Source organism: Tympanuchus pallidicinctus, unplaced genomic scaffold (genome assembly GCF_026119805.1).
Source record: "Tympanuchus pallidicinctus isolate F22 unplaced genomic scaffold, pur_lepc_1.0 scaffold30, whole genome shotgun sequence".
Taxonomy (NCBI): Eukaryota; Metazoa; Chordata; class Aves; order Galliformes; family Phasianidae; genus Tympanuchus; species Tympanuchus pallidicinctus.
The window spans coordinates 2,513,040-2,534,213 of NW_026294748.1; the positions used below are offsets into that span (position 1 = coordinate 2,513,040).

General features: G+C 49.7%; 1 protein-coding gene across 4 annotated transcripts in view; it reads left to right on the forward strand.

The window, feature by feature from the left end:
* The first annotated feature begins 1,776 nt into the window (after positions 1-1,776).
* ARHGEF12 (Rho guanine nucleotide exchange factor 12) overlaps positions 1,777-21,174 on the forward strand; it is a 63,798-nt gene continuing 44,400 nt past the window's right edge. For 2 of the 4 annotated variants that reach the window (XM_052697266.1, XM_052697268.1), the window contains exon 1: positions 1,777-2,172. In XM_052697266.1, the coding sequence (XP_052553226.1) occupies positions 2,141-2,172 (32 nt within the window). In that variant the 5' untranslated portion in view covers positions 1,777-2,140. The remainder of the gene's footprint in view (positions 2,173-21,174) is intronic. The other 2 variants (XM_052697267.1, XM_052697269.1) reach the window with 1 other exon arrangement.

Below are 21,174 nucleotides of genomic sequence, written 5' to 3' on the forward strand. Positions count from 1 at the left end.
GCTCCGGTGGGAGCACGGAGCGGCCCTACAAGGTTCCCCCAGCAGGTGGCATCAGGGCCCCGGCTGAGCCCGGAGCCGGGCAGGGACACAGAGCCCGCACAGCGCTGCTGGCAACTCCTCCCAGTCCCATACGAGGGACCCCATGGATTTGTCCTTTTCTTCCCATCCTTTAAGGCAGGTTAAGAATTGGTAGTGGATAGGACTCGGCATTCCTCGCACCAACAGCCCTCCTGAGCTGAGCTGTTCTGCTCTGGGCTCTAAGGGACAGCTGGGTCAGAGCGCTGGGGTGCAGCCCATGGCTTTGCTGGGTATCCAGGTTCAGATGGCAGCACCAGCTCTAACTGTGGGCTCAGGGAGGGCTTTGCAGCCACCAACCAAAATCCATTCTAATTGCTACCGCACAGTATAATTGCTTATTGATTTTTTTTTTTTTTTTTTTCTCATTGTAAAACTGCCCAGGCAGCAAAATGTCATAGACATCTGTGTTAACACAAGCACACAGTCAGCTCCCAACAAAGCACAAAACCACAGCACAGTGCTTGCAGAAAGGAAAAAGCAATTATGGTATCAGAGTCTACTTTGGAATTGTTTCATTGCTGCATTAAACACGGAAATCCAGCCCATAATGAGCAGGAGTTTATCTGGACGAGATGATGGGAGGGATTTACACCTCTTGGCATGGCTGTGGTTTTATGCAGCGCTTCTTCTATACAACATGGAATGGATCCTTTGGCTGATGTTCATCAGCATCACTCTGCTGAGTTTTATGTCCTTTTGCTGCTGCTGAGCTTGTTCCCATCACCCTTTTTAGGATATCCTCCAATTAACTGTTATCGTCACTGCTTTGCCAAGCACGATAAAACAGAACTAAAGCAATAAAGAAGCGCTGAGGTCTGATATTGCCAATGCCTGCAGCGAGGTGTTTCTGCCTGCCCTGTCCGGATGCTCTGCAGGATAAAGGCACGGAGGGATTTATTGCATTGAAGGGAGCTGCCGTGGGTACGGAACCGCAGCACTGCTGGACGCATGTCGGCACTCCTCTCTTTCTCCTCTTTCTTCCCCAAAAGGAAGCTAGGAAAGGAAGCGCAGATGCTCTGCGTGTCTCCATCGAGTGCCATTTAGAAAATGATTTCATCCCACGCTTCCCTTCTTTGCTCCGAACTTCTCCAAAACAACAAACCCATCAAAGGGCTCTCCGCCTTCCGGACTGCTCGCTTCTCTCCGAGGAGGAAAAGGAGCCGGTCCTCAGCACCCCGAAGCGGAACTTCACCTCGGAGCGCACGGTGGAAGCACGGCGTACAGCCCAGCCCGACGGCTTCGTCTGGATAGAAGCCGAGCCGTCCGCTTCCAAACCCTCAGCGCTTCGCGTGAGCGGAGACATCGCTCCGTCTGCGCCGAGGGATCTCTTTGCGCAGGAGCAGGCGGAGGGATACAGCGGATATCGCCGCTCGGGGGGAGGAGTCGGCGTCGCGGTTCGGCCCCGCTCGGCGCAGCTCCGCCGGGACGCGCCGCTCCCAGCCGGAACGGGAGGGGCGCGGCTCGCTCTCCGTCTCGCAGCAGCGGCAGGACTTTGCCCGCAGCGCGCAGGCCGAAAGGAGAACGGAGCCATCCCGTCCGGGGACGTCGGAGCTCGGCGCCCCGCCGCGGCACGGGCCGGGCATGGCCCCGAGGGCCTAAAGGCGGCGGCGGGCAGCGGCCCAAACCCCCCCGCCCTGTCCGCCCCGCTCGGGCCGCCGGCGGGCGGGGGGTCGGGGCGGGCGGCGGCGGGCGATGGGCGGCGGGAGCTGAGCTGAGCCGAGCGGCCTGCAGGGCGCAGCGCACCGGGCTGCTCCTCGCGGGGGGCATCGCGGGGAGCGGCTCTTGGCTTTTTGCTGAAGTTTTTTTTTTTTTTCCTCCGCTTACTTCTGCGGGTTGGATTCTGAGTGCGCGAAGAGTTTGGGATTCTTTTACTTTTTTTCTTTTTTCTTTTTTTCCTTTTTTTTTTTTTTCCTTTTTTTTTTTTTTTTCCTTTCTGAACTGCTTCTCTCAGTGCACGCCTCCCCCCGCAGCGGGGTTGCGGCGGGGAGCCGAACCGCACTGACAGCCCCGCCGTGGTCGTACCATGTAAATTGGATAGCACGAGCTCTGGGCAGAGGCTCCAATGAGTGGCACACAGCCCGCGACCACGGACAGGTCAGTACCCAGGAATCTCTCCCGGTTCGGGCTTTGAAACGGGTGAAAGTGGGTTTGCAGGGATTGCTTTGGGACGTGCTTCGTGTCCTGCTGCTTCAGGATGGAGAAGAGGAGGCTCAGGGCAGACCTTATTGCTCTCTATAACTACCTGAAGGGAGGTTGTAGTGAGCTGATGGTCGGCCTCTTGTCTCGTGTGACTGGTGATAGAAGTACAGGGAATGGCTTCAAGGTGCGCCAGGGGAGATTTAGGCTGGACGTCAGGAAATATTACTGCTCCAAAAGAGTGGTCAGGCACTGGAATGGGCTGCCCAGGGAGTGATGGAGTCACCGACCTTGGAGGTGTTCCAAGGAACGTTTGGATTTTGTGTTGAGGGATGTGGTTTAGTACTGTTGGTGATGGGTGGATGGTTGGACTGGGTGATCTTGAAGCTCTTTTCCAACCTTGCGATCCTGTGATTCCAGCTCCTCGCTCAGCATCTCATAGCATCGCAGCAGCCAGCGCTGGGTGCTGCCTGTGGATTTGCAGCCATCCCTGCTGCAGCTGGGGTCAGCCCAGGTGAGGCTGCACTGCCCAGCCCTGGGTCCCATCCTGCATTCTATGGTTCTCTATGGAGCAGGTGGAAAAATGCATTTTCTGTTTTGAGGAAAGCAGCTTAAATGCAGTGGGGAACCCCTGTTGCGCTTCTGAGACAGAATGATGGGAGTGTTTACGTCAAGGAGCTGCAACAACTTGTATTTTTCAATACTTGCAAGCAGAGTTTCCCTTTCCCTGTGTTTCTTTTTGTGCTTGGTGTGAACATGTGTGGGATGAAGGCCTGAGTTCCTGAGTGCCTCCTGGGCCTCCCCAGCAATGGAGGGATGGGGCTGTGGGTGCCATGGGGAGCTGTGGTGAGCTGGGAGCCACATCCAAGCTTCACGTTTATCTCTTCTGATGGGTTTTGTTCTAGGAGATCACCTGGAAAAAAAAAAAAACCCAAACACTTTGGAGGCTTTTATTTTTGTTGCAGCATATGTATATGAATATTGGCAGTGTGTGTTCCTGAGCTGCAGGGTGCTATCAGGTGTGTAAGGTTGCAGGGCACCAAGGGGAGCACTGGGATTCTCATAGCCAGAACAGCTGAGCGGTGCGTGAGGATGGGGAGCTGAACTTGTTTGTTGGTAACAACAAAATACTTTCCATTATTGGATTGGAACAGACAAATTGAAAACGGAGCACAGACCAGAAGGAAAAAAAGAAAGTCTCCATTTCCTTTTGTTTTTGTGTTCAGTCATGTGCAGTGCATGTTTGTGTTTGGTGCTCTGTGGGGACTCTGGCTCAGAGGACCTTTAAGGCCAGGTGAGGAGCTGCTTCTACAGCCCCAGCATGCAGTGTTGGGCAGCTCCCAACCCCAAGAAGCCCCCAGATCTGGGGGAGCTCAGCCCTGCTGTCCATTCATTCCCTGATGCAGCTTCCAGAGCTGGATTTGGTGCCTGTGCCTCTGCTTGCCTGTTCTGTGTTCCCACAGCATTGTGCAGGGTCTGCGTGGAGGCATTTTTCAGTCGCTGTTGTGTCGGTGAAAGCTTCCTTCCTCTTATGCCCAACATCTGTATTGCCTCTTTATGTCTGGCTCTCAAGTGTGGAATGTAAAGCAGGTGCAATATAAATAAACCCGGAGCTTCTGCTGTCATTAGAGCCACACAAGTCATATGATGGCTTTAATTCTCTCTTTATTTATCAGTGACCTTCCTTGGTGCAGCCAGGTTGGGAACTGCCTTAAAAACATAACAACAAAACTCAGCTTGCATTTGTGCCAAAGGTGTTCTGAGCATAACGAGGCAGTGCAGGCCTGCTTTTTTCTCCACATGAGCTTTACATGCTTGGCTTTTAGATTTATACAGCTGCTTAAGACAGCAAGTGCTTCCTTGTGCACCCCTTTGAGGTGGCATTCGTGTTGTATGGGTTATGTGGTTTTGGCACTCCCATCGCCCAGGTTGCATTTGTCCCATCCTTAGTGTGTGTTGTGTCTCCTTGGAGGTGGTGTGATGTATGGCAGTAAAGTACACATAAATCAGGAGGAAAGCAGAAATGGCCATTTCTTAGTGCTTCTTAGGTGCTGTGATGAATGGTATTCTCATCAACGTGGTTTCTTTTTCGTCTCGTGGTGTTTTCTTCTTTTTCCCAGTGGATCTCAGTATCTAAAACTGCTGAAATTGTTTTCTCTGGGTATTAAACCCAGCTCGTGTTGATCGTGGCTGTGCTGTTTCCCCAGGTGGGGCTCTGTTACACAAAGCAGTGTTTTTTTTCTTACCTCTTCTCCATGCAGCATCTTAAGGTTGGAGGACAGCGAGTGTTTGGGCACTGGGTGCAATCCCAGGTGTTAAGCACAGAGCCCACAGGTGCTGAGGCTTCTGAGAGCATCACGAGGCTCAGCAAAGCCAATGGAGAAGCATCTGATAGAGGCCATTCCTGATCAGCTCCTCTGCTGCTGGAGAAAGGTGATCTTGTAAAGTAGTGCTAGAGGTTAGAAATGAGTGCGTGAGCAGAAAGTGGCCCAGGATGGTGGTGGTGTGAGCAGTGCGGGGCTCTGAGCCCTGACGTTCACTTCCCCTTCTCTCAGGATGTTCTTTGACTTTCTCAGCTGTTGCTTTTCGTAAACCCGCTGCCCAGCAGGCCGTATCTCGCAGTTCATCTGCAGCCTCACTGCCCTGACGCTCAGTGTTTACAAACACTTACACCCTCTTCGTTTAATATCCTCTTTGCTGCGCCGTGTTTGTTCAGAGGGAGGCATTTCTCTTAAGCCAGTAAGTCTTGGGGTGGGCATCTGCACTTGAGCTCTTTAATTGAGGAGGGGAAAACAGGGCCGTTGAGGGGACTTACAGCAGGTATCTCAGGTAGGTCAGGGGTTGACAGAGCCCCTGCTCTTCCACTCTGGATGTAGGAGGGATTTGCTGTGCTCTTAACCTGCAGGTTTCCACTTCAGTTCGGCCCCACGCTCCTGTCTCGTTACCTAGGCTGCATTTCTGGTGCTGGGGTTGCATCTGAGGTTGAACTGCACTCTGAGATCCCCACGGAGGGTACAGCATTGGGCTGCCAGGGTCTGGAGGAGGGCTGTGTGCCGTGGTGGGGCTGCCCCACTCTGCTGCCTTGGGGCATTGCAGCCACAGCCAGCCACGCATGGCGGGGCGAGATAAGGGCTGTGTGCTTTGCAAGGGCGTGCTGAGCTGGGATGGAGCTCAGCCATTTGCAGGCTCTGGTTGGCTGCTGAAGGATGATCAGCCTGCTGCTGCTGTATCCTGTTATGACACTGAGGAAACATTCGTATGCCATTTATATATATATATATATATTTGTCTCGTAGTTAGCTGTATTTCTTCCTGTAACCATTCCAAACGTGCTGCAGAGTGAAGCAGTTGCTGGGCTGCAGGACTCGCCCCTGCTGCTGAAGGAAAGATGCTCTTGGAGCATCTCATGGGGCACTGACAGTCCTTCTCATGCAGTTGCCTCGTTTTATTCCTAACAGCCTTGTAGTTTTGTTTGCTATGGTTGAAAAACAGGAGAGGTAGAATTCACACATAATTAACCCAGGGAGGCTTTTAATTGCTGAGTTGCTCCTCACTTGGTATTAAATAGGTCCTAATTGTTTCTTATCTACTGAGATGCACTTTCCCTGTCTGTGGCTGTTTGTAAGACCCCAGTGTCACTGGGACTCCTGTGAGTCCTGGTGGGGGAAGGGCTCCTTTCCATCCCTGGAATAGGAGGAAGAACTGGAAAGGGAGCTGCGCTGCTGCTGAGTTGTTACTGGGTAGCTCAATGTTATGAATGCACATTTACTTAGAAAACTTAACAAACTCTGTTTTGTTTCCACTGAAGCTGCCTGAGGTTTGCTATTGGCTGGGAGAGAAGCAAACGCTCCCATTTGGTGCTGCATAATTTATGAGGCTTTTTACTAGAGAAGGGAGTTGAGGTGAGCTTGATTTTCTAGTTTTGAATAGAGCTGTGGGCGTCGTGATGATTTGGGTGGAGGCAGGAGCAGCATTTCGTGGCAGCCCCATTGTATAACTCTGTGTGCACACAACTCCTGTTACGGCGTTTGGTTGCGTTTGGGGTGTGTGAATCAGGAGCAGCACTGGATGTAGGCTGCTTTGGTGTCAGACTATTGGAAATCTTGTTCAGATCCACAGCAGTTGGGGCCCAATGGATACACTCAGCAACAGAACTGCTCCAGAGCTGAGCACCGTCCTCCTATTTGCTCCCCAAACTATTGCCTATCATACTGCAAAGCAGTGGGTCAGGATCTGAGTATAGGCAGCCCGCCTGAAGGTAGTGCAGAGCGCTGCTCACCTGTACCAGTTGTTTTAAATACTTCATAGCTGTATCCTGAGATCTTTTCGGGTCATGGCAGGGAGGGAATTCAATGTTTTAAGCACTGCACATGAATGCTGCCTGGTGGGCAGTCAGCACTGCTGTCCCACGGAGCTCTGCAACACCACCAGGGGTTTTTGGCCATTTGCTCTTCCTGCTCTCAGCCTTCAGCCTGCCCTGAAGTGATGTTTGCTTTGGTCTGGAGTCTGCACTGTCTGCTCAAACCTCTAGGTGGTCCTTCTGGTCACTGGGATGCGTGCTGGCCGTGCTGCTTGAAAGGCAGGCTCAGGCTTTTGCTTTCAGATCTCTAGCCCGCAGGTTTCTCACTTAATACCTCTGTCTTCCCTCTGAAAATTGTTAGCAAGAGAGTGACTGATGCGTCCCAGTTGAACTTTTAGGCTGGGTGACCTGAGATGCTGAGGTTCCCAAACATCGCTCTGACTCTGACTCCGCTCCTGGTGTTTTATCTCCTTGGAGAAAGGCAGATCTTTCTCTTGCAAAGAGAGGTGATACTGCATTGTGTCCTATTTTGCAGCCTGGGTAATGACTAGGTTTAAAGAATGGAAATGTTGGTACGTGTCTCAGCTTGATTAAACGAAGGGTCAGGAGCTGGGATATGGAGAGTGCCTGGGCTGAGAGTGAGGCCGAGGGAAGGAGCAGCAAAGTTATTAGTGAAATGAGAAGGGATGAGAAACCTGCGGTGTCTGATGAGGAATGTATGAAGGGTAAAACACACGGCAGGATACCGAGAAGTACAAAATAGGAACAGCACTTCTAGAGAAAGGCAGGAAGAACCAAAGTTTGCTTCTTTAATTAAAATAAATACGTTAAAAGGGCAGGAAAAAGCAGCGTCCTTATTTCATGTTTAAATGTAAGCATAATTATAAATAGCATAAACAAAACAATGTGCAGACTTTGACGTTCACAAATGGTCTCCTGGACATTGCATTGTTCGTTCCCTGCATCCTTTTTGGGAGCGTTCTCAGTATTCTGTCTGTTGCAGGGCAGCAGGCAGGAACCCTCCCTGTGCCCATCCGCAGGGCTGTGGAGTAAGAAGTGATGCTGTTTACATTGGTTGGCAAACGCTTAAAACTGATCTGCAGAGCTATTTTGAGCTTTGTTTTGACAACGCTGAAACTCAGCTCGGTGGTGTCAGTCGGTGAAGGTGCTGGGTTAAATTTGCACTGGCAAAGTTAATGAATGGGGGTTGAACATGTGAGATGGAAAAGACCCTCAGGCACAGCGTGTGAGTTCCTGTATTTGAAATAATTTGGTTGTGATCTATCTGAATCGCTGTCATATTTGTTACTTGGATGCTGCAGTGTCCTCCTGGAGGTTTGCTGTGTCCATCCCTTACAGCACAGTGTGTCCTGGCCACAGCTGCTCCTGGGTCTGGGTTCATTTCAGGCCTTGTGTAAAACAACCCTTTTACAATCAGAGCTATATAAAAGATAGGAAAAGCTGTGTGACCCGACCCAAAGGGCCAATTTTGGTGATTCTAACCAAGTTGTGGTGTTAACGTTGATCCTAAGAGAGAATCCCAGGGTATGGGAGCTCTTGGTTGTTTGCAGCTGGCAGAGGAAACGTGGCTTTCAGGGCAGGACTTGGGTTGGCGTCTGTCTGCTGCTCCTGAAGTTTGCCCTAGAAGCCTTCAGAAATACTAGTGGAAACCAACTTGTTGTCCAAGTCCCGTTCCTCCTGGAAACCGTGAGCAGCAGCACAGCTAATCCTGTTTATGAGAAGCTGATTTTGAGTTTATTTGTAGGCTTGTGTTTGTGGTATAACAGGCGGTTATTGCTGCAAGGAGCAGCAACCTGTGCAGGGCGAGGTGCTGGGATCCTGGAGGAGGGCTGGAAACAAACATTTCCCAGTCTGTAGGAGAAGACCCAGCTCTGTAATAATGCACTAGGCTGATCCAAGAGAGGCAGAGGATCGAGTCCACCACTCCCATAAACGTGCAAGCTTCAACCTGCAAGCCTGCCTGAATATCTGATGGCTGCTGGAAGGCTTTCTGCTCCGTTGGTGGCTGCTGGGGCAGCATGCTGGCAGCATGCAGTCTGCTCACAGCACTGCCTGGCATGGGGGCACTGGGGGCTCTGGGGACATCCTGGTAGAGGGGGGAATGAGATCAAAGCTGCTGGGAAAGGGAGGAGGATTAGAGAATGGAAGGAGGGGAGCTATAATGAGCAAGGAGAAAAGGAAATAGGAAAAAGCTGCAATGCAAGACATGAGAAAGTCAATAGGAAATGAGTGAGAGGGATAGAAATGGGAGAGCTGATGGCAGCTGCCGGATATGAGAAGGTTTCCTGCCTGCCACTGCCTTCTGGAGGCACACATCAACAGCACAGGGCCAGGAGCTGCTGATGGAAGGAGAGAACTGCCAACCAGAGGCAGGATCACAGCCGTGCTGACTACAGGTTGGTGGCGGGAGGACCTCTGTGATCCTGAAGGGGCTGTGGGTGCTCAGGGCCTTCTGAAGCCGCTCTGCTTGGGGCAGCAGCAGTGGTAGGAGCTCCGACCTTTTTGCTGGGGCCTTTGGAGCAGGAGGTGTGGCTCTGATCCCTGCAGATAGGACAGCTTTTTCCGCCGTCTGAAACATTATTGTGCGGTGTCCGAAATTAGATGATGACTTCAGCCAGCAGTAAGTTGCCATTCTTGGGTTATTTCAGATTGAAAAGGGTGTTTCCCCCTGCTGCCACGGGGCGTCCAGCCATCCGACCCGGTCAGAAAAGTCAGGGGAACCGTGATAGGAAGAAGAGGAATGAATTAGTGTGATGTGAACTGATGGGCAGCGGTGTGACGAGGAGAAGAGTTCTTAGACAGCTGAGAGGTCTTGGGGCTGGCAGTGTGCTGCCGCTGCCTGCTGACACACAGCAATAGGCTGTGGTTTGCCCTGCGCAGTCCCTGCGGTTTCGGCTGCCGGAAGTGGTTGGTGTGGGTGCAGATGAGATCTGAGCAAAGCAGCACTCTGTCGTTCTGGCTGATGGAGGTGGTATGGGGACACAGCGGGAAGAGCCGTCTGCAGTTGTTGTGGGATCATCTTTGATTCTGTCGGTGTGCATGAGAAGGATGGGGTGCAGCCTGCAGGTGCTGGGAACACCGCAGCAGCTTTCCCTATGAGATGCAGAACCTGCAGCAGCAAAGGGAAGCACCTGGTGGTGCTGCAGGAAGGGGTGCTTTGCTCTGTGCCCACCCCAGGGCAGATGCCCAGCTGCAATAACCCCTCCTCAGCAGCAGCCCTTTGCAGAGCGCTGGATAGCCCCAAGTTTTATACTCTCTGAAGTTCTTTCTGTACAGTGTTCAGCTCACTCGTGCTGTGGAAATAAACCAACCGTAATACATCCAAAACACAACCCCCCCAAAAAGAGCAGGCATGCTCTTCATGCTTTTCTGTTCATCCAGTGGGAAGATGGAGGAATGTTGGTGCTCGCTTTAAACTCTGGAATTTTGTTTACTTTGGATGTTATCCAGTGCAACTTCAGCTGTATGTATGGCATAGCAAACCTTGACCTCTCCCTTTTCCTCTTAGTAGGCTTATTATCAGGTTCTGCACTCGTCTGAGACGTTAGCTGTGCGTTTTGGTGCCTGCACCTGTTCTGTAGTGCTTTTGACTCCCACTCTGGAGCTGAGTCTGTGGCTGCATTCTGCCTGCAATAACCCAGCTGGTTCAGGCCAGGAAAACACTTCTCTCAGCAGCGTGCAGTCAGGGAGTTGTTGCTGCTCTGGCCTTGGTGCAGCGTGATGCAGGGGATTCCCACTGCCCTGGGCTGCTCACACACAGCTTTGCTGCAGTTCTGGGCCTGAGACAGTCTGCAGAACCTGCTCCTTTTCAATGTGAGCATTGGGCTGCAGCTTCCTTCACCTACTCCCTCCCACAGCATTGATGCTCTTGGCTCAGGAAATGGCTGCAGAAGCAGGGGGCATGTCCAGCTTGTGGGGTGCAGCAGGGCTGGGGAGGAGGGTGTGTGGAGCATGCTTGGATGCAACACGGAGGGAGCTGTGCTGTCTGCAAGCATGGGTGGCCTTCAGATGGAGCTGATAAGAGGAGCAAGCATGATGCTTCTATAGGTAAGCTGCACGCATTCGTTGCTTAAATGGAAATGATTCTTTTATATATATATATATATTTGAACAAATGTTATCTGAGAAGCGACTGCAGTTATTGTGTTGGAATCAACTTGCCTGTTGTCCCTGCAGAGCTGAGAGCTCCTGCAGGGCTGCAGCAGTGCCCAGTTTGGGGTGGAGATGGAGAAATGATCCAGTTACACTGTGAGCCTCACCTCTGGGGGCAGACGTCCGTAGCAGTGATGCTGCACGAGCAGCCCTGCTCTGGGATTTCAAAGCAAGAGGCAAACACGTGCTCTTATGGTTCCAATGTCCAAGCCCTTCATTTTCTTCTGGCCCCCTGCATGGCATGCTTAGGGCAGGGTGAGCCCTGTGAATAGCCCTGAAAAACAGTGTTCATTATGTGCTGCCTGGAGGGCAGAAGGGGAACTGTCAATAGGATGGGCTCTGAAATAAAATGAGTTCTGGGGGAGCTCGGGCAAAATGAGCCAAAGCTCACAGACAGTGTCTGGAATAGCATGAGCTCTGAGCATCAGTGGCTGTGTATCCCTTGTGGTGCTGAAGCAATGGGAGTGAAGTAGGTTCCAGTGCACTCGAGGAATGGATCTGTGCGTTTTCAGAGCCTGGGGCTGTGAATGCAGGTACTGATGCTGTGGGTTTGGTTGTTTCCTGCTGTCAGACATGGGGAGCACAGGGCTGCTGGTGTGAGCACCATAGTGCTGAGTGCTGTTGTGTGAGACTGACGCTTTGACACTGTTTGTATCCTTTAATTTTGGGGTTGCATTGTAGTGTAAAGCCAGAGAGGGATGAGAGCTGCATTGCTGTGAAACGAAACTGCAGAAACCTTTGGAAAGAATGAGTCAAGCTCTTTTTCTTCCTGGTTCTTGATATGCAGTTTATTAGGCCTCAAAGTATTTATTGCTGCAACCTTCCTGCTCTAGAGCACACCATGGCTGGGTGCTATGGGCTGCTGCAGCCATGCTCTTGGATTGGGTTTTGCTCTCATTGGATCATAACACACTCAGTGTGAATGGAGCAGACCCAGCCTTAGAAAATGGAGTGTCCCTGCTCTTGTTTCTCTCTTAGCAAAATGTGAACTGTAGAATAACCTCTTCGTCTCTCTCTGTAGGTTGGTGTGCTGCTTTGGCACTGCTTCACGTTGGGATTTGGTGACTGGCGTAACTTGTGCATTTTGGAGCTGTTTTTCAGCCAGCATTGCAGGCTGATGGGAACTGGTTAAATGCACTTCAGTGGCAGGATAAGCAGAAATTGTTTATATATGCTGTTCTAAGATGTTGAGTGGCTTCTAAAATTGCTCATGGTAAAAGATCAAGGAAGGAAACTGTGTGACCTTTAAATGAAGCTCCATATAGCCCGTTTTCCTACACCAGAAGTCAGCGCAGACAATGAGAGATGGAGGGAATTGGGGCTCATGCTCATGTGGTGCCTTTTGCTTTTTGCTTTTGCAGATAGGTGGTTTTTTATGTGTGTGTGTTAATTTTCCTCACAGATTTGGCAGACTTGACAGCTGCCTGTGAGCCGTGTTTGCTTCGGATCAGTTCTGAGCTTGGGTTTTGCCTGGTGTCCTATGGGTGCCCTGGGCTCCGTGCTGCGAGTCCTGAAGCTACACACAGAGCATAAGGGCATCTGCTGGGGCTTCCCATCCTGTGGCCAGGCCCCTAAAAGCTTTCAGGCAATTGTGCCAAACTACTCTGAATCCTGAAAGCTTGCAGATCTTTTGGCTTTATTGCCCATTGCCGGCTTTCAGTTGCATCATATATGCTAAGTATCCATGGCTTGCTTTCTGCCCTGTACGGATTTCAGATGGAACGGCTGCTCAAACAATTCGGGGTGTGCTTGTCCTTCACTGATTGTTGGCCTGCTCTCTTGCTGCAGAAACAATTTCCTGTTTCTCTACCTCAGTTTCCTATTTTTCAAACCGAGTTACAGTAATTGAAGGCATGTTCCTAAGGAGCTGAAACAGCTCAAGGTTTGCCTGTGGGAAGCGGTTGCTTTGTGGAGTTATTGCTTTACCTGCTGTAAGCTCTCCTGAAATTGCTCTGCGTGGCAGAAATTCCTGGGGGGAGCTTCTGTATGTCTGACTTCCACTGCCTGTTTTGCTATATGCTGTGCTGCAGAAATGCATTCTGAACTTCTTTGTTCTTCCAGCCGGAACCGCAGAGCGGGGCCAGAAGAAACCAAAGAGATGTGTTGGCTGTAAGCTGCAACAGCTTTGGGAGGTGGGGGGTTGAGCTCAGTCCTGGGGGAGCTGAAGGGCAGAGGTGCTTTGCGTGCTCCCGTGCAGCTCCTGTGACACGGCAGCTTCTGAGGAGCTCTTTGCATTCTGGAGAGCAGCGTGCTATTTTTGTGCTGGGGAGCACACAGCTGTTTCTCAGATGCATGCAGGTGATCTGGTGGGCTCTGTGTTATTGCAGTGTGCTGCTGAAACACGTGAGGTTTCTTGCGTTCCTATCCTTCCACATTTACTCTCTCAAAATAAGAAAAAAGACAACCCGTGCTGAATAGTCATCTGCAAGTTCCTGTTTATTTAAGGTGGGAAGAGATGCTTTATGTAAAAAGACAGAGAAACCGACATCCTGAGCCCATAATGGGTTCAGGGTGCAGAAAGCTTGCTGCTGCTGCATGCCTTTAGCCCCTGAGACCACAACTGATGTGCAGGGTGATGAATACCCTGAACTGATGTGCAGGGCGGTTCTTGCAGCTGCTCAGCACTCTGTGGAAGCTGAGAGCTGCTCCTGGTGGCAGTTTGTCGCAGGGATGTGGGCTCCATCCGTCTGTCCATCCATCCATCCTCTGGGGACCGCTTCGCTTCCGCTGGATGGAGCTCTGGGAAGCGGATCTTTTCCCATGTCTGGCTCTTTATTGGGGTAAAGGTCTGTGAATTCTGCATAAATATTTACCGTATCCCATCCTAACCAGCTGAGAGCTGCTAATGCTGTTAGTTGACAACAAGAAGAGCTTTGCTTATTTTGTTTGCGGGTGTGTGGCTTGTACGTGGGCAAGAGGAAATGTGTTCCTTAATCGATAGAGTGTGAGCGAAGGAATAGGGGCTGAAGTTGGGGTTGTTTGACAAAGAAAGTGGAACAGAAATAGGAAAATCCTGGAATGTTAAACCTGGAATGCAAAGGCGGCGTGCTGTGGAAGCACTCAAATAACTTCAGTGTCTTAATGTTTTATTATATGGGTTAAGTGAGCATCTGCTGTTCTTTCCTGTGTTCTTAGGAGGTGTTTGGCTGTTGTTTTTATTTAATGGTGTGGGAGGTACCATCGCCATTCCCTCTCTTTCCTCTGCCATCTGGGACTGTAGAAACTCAGGTAAACATAGAGCAGGGACCCATGTTTCCAGCCCTAGCCATAGCCTTGCTGTCCCTCTGCTTGCTTTTTTGGTCCAAGACTTATTTATTTTTTTTCCAGATTGTTTTCTTCTTATGTCCTGTGGCTGAGAGAGTATGGAGGGAAGGAAATCTGGGAAATCAGAGTAGGAAGCGAGATAGAAGCTTCCATTCCTGAGCCTTTCTTGTTTTTACACCATTTCCTGGCAGCTGCGTTGGGTTGTACTTGAAAGGAATGCATTGTGTTGCTTTTCCCCAAAATCTGCAGATAAAACATCAATCAAAATTAATAGTCTAAAATTATAAGCCAGACAGTGCAGCCGGCAGTGAAGCCTTTGCCTGCAGTGATCCTACTTGGGTTATAATCCTGTGTTAGAATCAGTCGTTAACATGCCCATCCTTATTGGGAGTGAATAGGAGCTCAAGTGCCAATGGGAAATAAATGATATTTCCATGTGTCGATGCCAGGGAGGGAGTTGTGATGCTTCAAAGGGCTGGAAACGTCCCCTCTGAGGTGAAGGCACAGCCCTGCAGTGCATCCAGATACTCCCTGCAGATCTGAAAAGCAAGCTCAGGCAGGGGAATGAGTGCATGAGCAGAAGCAGGGAGCAGAAAGGGGCAGGAATTGCTGTCTTTGGCTTCCTGTCTGCTGCGTAATTGCAGCCGTGGTGCAGCTGTGGCTTTGAGGTTCTGTTTGGTACCGGCACGCATTGCGTGGGGCAGCACAGGAGGGACGTTTTGGTTCCCAGGATCTGAAGGATTGCTGTTAATACAGCGATTTGCTGCGGATCGATCCTTATAACAGTGATAAGGGAAGGGGGATGAGTTGTATTAGGAAACAGCAATTGAAACCGCCGAAGGTGGGATGGAAAATAAAACGAGACAAATGGTTTTGTGGCAGAGGGTACCCCAGGAATGTCACATGTGAGCACTGTGCTGCCTGGGGCACGGCTGCAACCTTGGGAAGATTTACATTAATCAAACACAAACGGACAGCGTAGCGTGAAGAAATTTCTATCCCGCTAGCAGCGCTCACAAACTTCATTAGCTTATTGGGGCAGAAAAAGAAAACAGCCCCTTCCCCCTGCGCTCCTTTTGCCCAGGGCTCAGCCAGCCTGCTGCCCCTTGCTCTGACCTCCAGGCTCCTTTCCTGGGCTGGCAGCAGGCGTGCTTCCCTTCTCACCCATGTATGTGTATTTATGCACTCAGATATATCTACATACACGTGCACATAAAAGCATATGTAAATATACAACAGTGGATACGTGTGGCATGTATACAGGCTGTCTATCTCCAATGCACACAGCTCTGTAAGGGTGGATGCTGCTGGAGGAGGAGGGGTTTGTTCCATCCCAGCAACGGAGCAATTGAGCAGTGCTGCTGGAGGATATGTGAGCATGGAAGGAATCGGAGAGCTCGCAGGAGGAGAGGTGTGTGGGGAGGGCTGGGTGGCAGCGTGCTCCCCCTGGACGTGGGCCTTTGGGATCTCCCTGTGCTCTGAGCCTGGCTGGTGAACCAGGTAACGTGGAATCTTTGTTCCTTTTCGCATGAATGTGCTGGAAGATGAGGGGATAGTTCCTTGAATGCCGAGGAGAGAGGAAGAATTTTTCTTTAAATGTGCTGGAAGAAGAAGGGAAGGAAAGGTTTGGGTTTATTCTCTCGTGGGGCTTTTTGTTTTCGTTCTATTTCTAGCTGCTATGTGAACCTCAGTTCCTCTTTTATATTTTCATTGTAAAAATGGCCAATTAAATACGATGTGATGAGAATCTGTGCCTTGGTGTCTCAGCTCAGGAACAAAGGTTTGGCAGCAAGAGAGCAAGCCCTGGGTGCTGTCACCCCTCCTCTTGGATCCCAGTGCTGGATCCAAGTACCCCCCAGCCCTCTGCATCTGAGCAGAACCTCCTGGCTTTCAGTGAATGAATGTGGTTTTGATGAGCTGACATTTTATGCATGTTGATATGACATACTGGCGTTGAGGAAACCATCTTTGAGATATTTCTTTTTGTGCTGAAAATGATTTTTGCCGATCTTTTCCTATTTTGGGTTTAATTGTGTTGGTTTGTTTTGTTTGCTTGTTTGTTTTGTTTTATTAATGAAGCAAACAACATTGGTAGGGAACAGTCATAACGCTGCTCTGAGCTGTGCTTTGGTGCAAAACAGAGGCTGTTAATACAGCAACAGAGCATTGGGAGCCTCCTCCCCATTAGCAATAGTTTCCGTGAAGGCAGGGGTGTGAAGATGTGATGTGACAGGGTTGGGGTTTGTTATCACTGCTGGGGGTTTTTGTTGTGGGTGGTGTGTGTGTGTGTAATGTACGTAAATCTACACACAGACGTTTTTATGGTGAGAAGTGCCCCAGGCAGCTCAGCTCCATGCGTGGAGGGCAGCTTGCTGGCACCGGTGGCAGTGGGTGCTGGTGGTTCTGTGCCATGGGGAGGGAGGAGGCTCCCGCCTTGGTTGTGGGGTGGGGAGGGAGCAGAGCTGATAGCAGGACGCCAGTAGCTCAGTGAGCTCTGCTCTGCTGTGCCACGTCCCGAGGAGTTCCGCTGCCATCGCCTCGTGACGACCGGTGGGTTTCCTAAATCAGGGCTTTCTTCTATTTTAACAGAACCAGGAGGCAAATACTGACACGCACGCTCGGAGGCCTATTAATAGCCGTGTGTTTGACTCAGACGTTGCTCTCAGGATCTTGAGCCATTTTACAAGCTCAGTGGCTTCGCCGTTGTTTTTTTTTCCCCTTCCATTTTCTAGCTGAAGAAGCAGGGCTCGGTGGTGTCAGCGCTGCTGCCTGCTGCTCCAGCCCTTTGCAGCTGTGGGCTGCAATGCAGGGCAGGATGCAGCACCCCGGGGCACAGCGTGCTCTGGGTGTCACTGTGAATGCCATCACTTCTGCTGCCGTGAGCATGGAGCAGCTCTGCGCTGTGTGCTCTGCAGGTGAGGCCTGCGCTTCAGGGGAGGAGCACAAAGTGGGTTTGCATCTCATAGAAATCTCCCCTTTTTTCTCAGTGATGTAAATAAGATTATAATAACGAGATTGAATTTGATTTAATCAGAGATTAATTGATGTATACAGGCTGTCTATCTCCAATGCACACAGCTCTGTAAGGGTGGATGCTGCTGGAGGAGGAGGGGTTTGTTCCATCCCAGCAACGGAGCAATTGAGCAGTGCTGCTGGAGGATATGTGAGCATGGAGGGAATCGGAGAGCTCGCATTAAGATTTAAATAATGAGATTAGCCTCAGTTTCGGTCAGTAGCATAGCTGGACTCTTTATAGTTCAGTTTACATCCCATGTTTTCTCTTTGTGAGTTGCGACCAACTTGTTGATACGCAGTTGAATTTTCCATGGCTGCTTTAAAACAGGAGCAATACAAGAGAGAACAGTGCTGAAGCAGGCAAAGCAAAACGTTCAATCAGTTGCATGTTTATAATTCAGTCTCGGGCAGTTTGGGCTCCTGATGTCACTCTCATTTTGTTACCCACAGTGTTTTACATCTACGTTAGTAAAACTTCACCTGGAGAATGAGCTCCATTAGGAGCTATGAGGGACTGAGAACTAGCAGTACACCATTCAGGTTCAGCAACAATGTGGTAATGATTTCTGTGCTATGGCTTTCGTTTAATGCAGCTTGTATATCCAATTTTTTCTCGCTGTATATTGGGCCACTGGGAACACTTTGCCTTTGGGCAGGTGAAGATGTATTAGCTGTAAATTAGTTTATTGCAGCTGGCAAATACTTGGAAGCTTTGTCTGCACATCCCATGTGGAATGGGTGTAGTTTGGCCAAAGGTTCATGACTGGGTGGGAGAAGCAAAGGCTGCTTTTTGGTTGAGTGTCTGCTTAGCACAGAGCTGATAGATTCCTGGTTTTGATGAGCTGGCAGGTTTGGGGCTTGAGATGTTGGCATAATGTTTCCAGGCAGTAAATGCCCATTATCCTTTAAAAGGAGCTGACAAGAGAATCAAAGGTAAATTTGAGTCACGTCATGGTGCTGTTTTTGGAGCTGATGTTATTCATCCTGACCTTTTATACTGTAGGAGTAACATGATGACACTACTGAATTGTACAGTGGGTCAGGCAAACTGATGCGAGCATTCCTTTTAAATACATAAATCCATCAGTGAAGGTGTTGCAGATCCATGCACAGCTGTTAATGTTTCTGATGTTTATTGCAGGTCTGTTTTAGCAGGAGTTGGGGTGTCCTAACGCTTCCTTGTGCAGCAGCTGGAAAACAAGAGCTGTTCCTTCCTGCTATCCAGAACCTGAGAGCCAGTTGTTCTTCCAGAGGTGCCGTGTTCCTGTGCCAGGCACTGTGCTCACTCACTCCCCAGAAATGCAAACTCTGGGCCAAATATTCAAATGTGGCTCTGAACCTTGCACAGAGATTTGCAAAACTTCAAGCTGGAGCATTGGAGTTAGTGCTACAGTATTTTGAAAGCTACGTCTCCAGTTGTATTGCGTGCGCTGCCTTGGTTTATTTTTCTTTTTCTGCTCCCTTTCTCATTGCTGTCTTTTGCTGGTTTTCAGAAGTGCTTCCACACCGGCCTTGCTGCTGGTTCCACAAGCAGGAGCTGGGTATGGCAGTAATAGGGACCTGGGCTGCGTGCCTAATGAAATGCATTAGGGCTGGGCAGGCTGGGAGCGATCTCTGAGCCCTCTGTGTGCGTTGGAAGTCGCAAGGCGCTGCGTAGCGCTGGGTTTCCACGCTTGGTTTAGGAAAATAAAATGGTCTGAGGCAGCGCCCGTGTTCCTTTGTTTCTTCCTTTGATTTCTGCCTGCTTCTGCCCAGGGAGCTGCTCCAGACTCCGTGTAGGAGGACGGCTGGGAGGGAGGCGGGGAGCAGCGCTGCTTCCAGCTCTGAACTGCAGTTCCTGGCAGGCAGAGCAAACATTGCATTTCCCCGTCATTAGCTCCAGTTTACGGAGGCAGGTTGATGCTGAGTGCCGTACCCTGTCTGTGCAAGAACCCGTGCTGCTTTATTGCATTCCTCTGCAGCGGAGCAGGCTGTGGGCAAAGGGATTTCTAGGTGATTTTCAGGAAGGGTAAACCTGAGAAAATCAGAACATCCTCTGCTGTGTTTTCTTCCCTCAAAGAGCTCACGTTGCTGAGATGATATGAAAGTGGGGGCAGAGAGGCTATTGGAGCTCCGCTGAGGTTGCTCTGCCTCGCTGATCTCAGCTCCCTTTCTTCCCTCAGGCAAACTTGAGCTCTGAGTATTTGCCTATAGCCTACTGAAAAATAATTACATAAGAAAAGTGGGTCAGAACTCCTGGAATCACAAGGCTTGACCTTTCTGCTAACGTGTGTAATGCAACGAGACCTTGCAGCGAATGAACAAATCGTGGGCATTTCTTCTTGGCGGAGCACCAGGTTTTTGCTTATATTTTTCTTATTACATTTTTTGAAGGTCTTTTAGAAAATATGTAGAAAAAATCTACATATGCTTTAGTACTTGTAGTATTTAATTCTTTTTTTTTTTTTTTCTCCATTTCAAATACATGAATTTTTCTTTTCCAGAGGTGAAAACTGACTGAATTTGGATTTGAAATCAATCAGATTGGGAAACAAGTAGGAAATCATCTGTGATGTGGCAACTTCTATTCTTCATCAGCATCTGAAGAGTTTTTATCCCTATTCTGAACTATGCTTTATGGCCAAACTGCATCCCTGCTGCTTGAATCTTCTGTTTAGGCTGAACCTGAAAGTGGCGCTGGAGATGCTGGAGCCACTTGTGTTATTTGTGCCCCCTCCCACCGCTCCCCTCTCTGCTTCTGGTTGGTCTGTCTGCTCCTGCCCAGTTGCAGGCACTCAACAATCAGTGTCCTTGTGTTGGAAGGCAGCAGCTCCAGGCCTGGAGATGGAAAGCTGATGCTTCCAAGCTTTGGAAGTTGGACAGGAGTGGAAGAACAGTGCTGGCTGCTGAAAATGGCTCTGTCCCCTCCCCTTTGTAGAGTTTCTGAGGGGACTGAGAGTTCTTGCAGGGTCCTGGCTGCAGCAGCAGAGCAGCACAAAAGCCACATTGAGAATGGCTGCTGGGGAAGCCCTCCTTCCTTGCCTGCCCTGTAAATGCAGCTCTTTCTCCACAGAAAGCCCTGACATCAGCTCTTGGAAAAACCCAAGTGCTTGTGTCATGGAAAATAGCTGAGGCACTTGCTTGGGCTGGGGCTGAATGACTGAACTGTGGATGAAACTTTCTAGAGATGCTTTTCTTCAACCCCTTCCAAATGTTACTGTTTGCAGAGAAATGGAAACCTTTCCATCTGAAATCAATCTGATTCCAATCTGACAGGGAAGGGATGCTGAGGATGGAGCTGCAGTTGGCTATAGTATGTTCCAAGTACGCTGCTTGCCTTTTCTGTTTTCTTGTTTTGTTTTTAATTTATGTGTTTAACAGCCACTGTTGGGAGCTCTTTTCAAAGTGGATCTTGCTGCAAAGTGGCAATTCCAAGAGAGAACAGTTTTCCTATTAGATGGCCATGACTACCTGCCTCATCAGGAAATTCCATGCACTTCCTTACATGGAGGCAAATCTTCATGTTTTTGTGGGACGTTTTACAAAGAGTTCTTTTTGCATTCTGTTTTTCTTTCAATTTTGTTTAAAATTTGCTCTCTTCTCATTCTTGCTTCAAAGATCCAGTTTGCAAGGATCAACAGATCCAAAGATCTGCTGAAAGCTTTATGAAGTCTATGTGCTGGTACTGTGTGCAGCAGTGTTTTTCTGCCCAACACTGCTGCACACATTTGTATGTATGTATTTTAAAGCTCACAGAGGACATCTCTCATTATTGCTCTCACTAGCAATGATGGGATGCTTTTCACAATCCTCTTACACTGCTAACTTCTCGTACCATCAAAGTCCTGCTGGCTTTCCAGGCTTGAGAAAAGGCATCTATTTTTTTGTTTCTCTCCTTGATTTTACCGAATTGAACTCGCTCTGGTTAAGTGCTGGACTCAGCACTTCAGGTTGCTGTGGGGCTGGTGCTTTGCATTGATCCTTACACTGATCCATCAGGAGATATGATGGTACCTTGCACTGCTTACTCTGTTTCCTGACCTAAAAGCAAAAATGAAGGGTGCTCTCCAATTATGCAAAGGGACTTTACCATTGGTGGGCTGGAGGTACGTGCTGATGCTTTGTGAGGACCAGTCCAGCGCTGAAGTCGCTGACAAAATATAAAGGATGGGGAACAGTGTCGAGTCCCCTCAACAAATACCAGTCCTAAATTCCCCATGTTCCTGCTC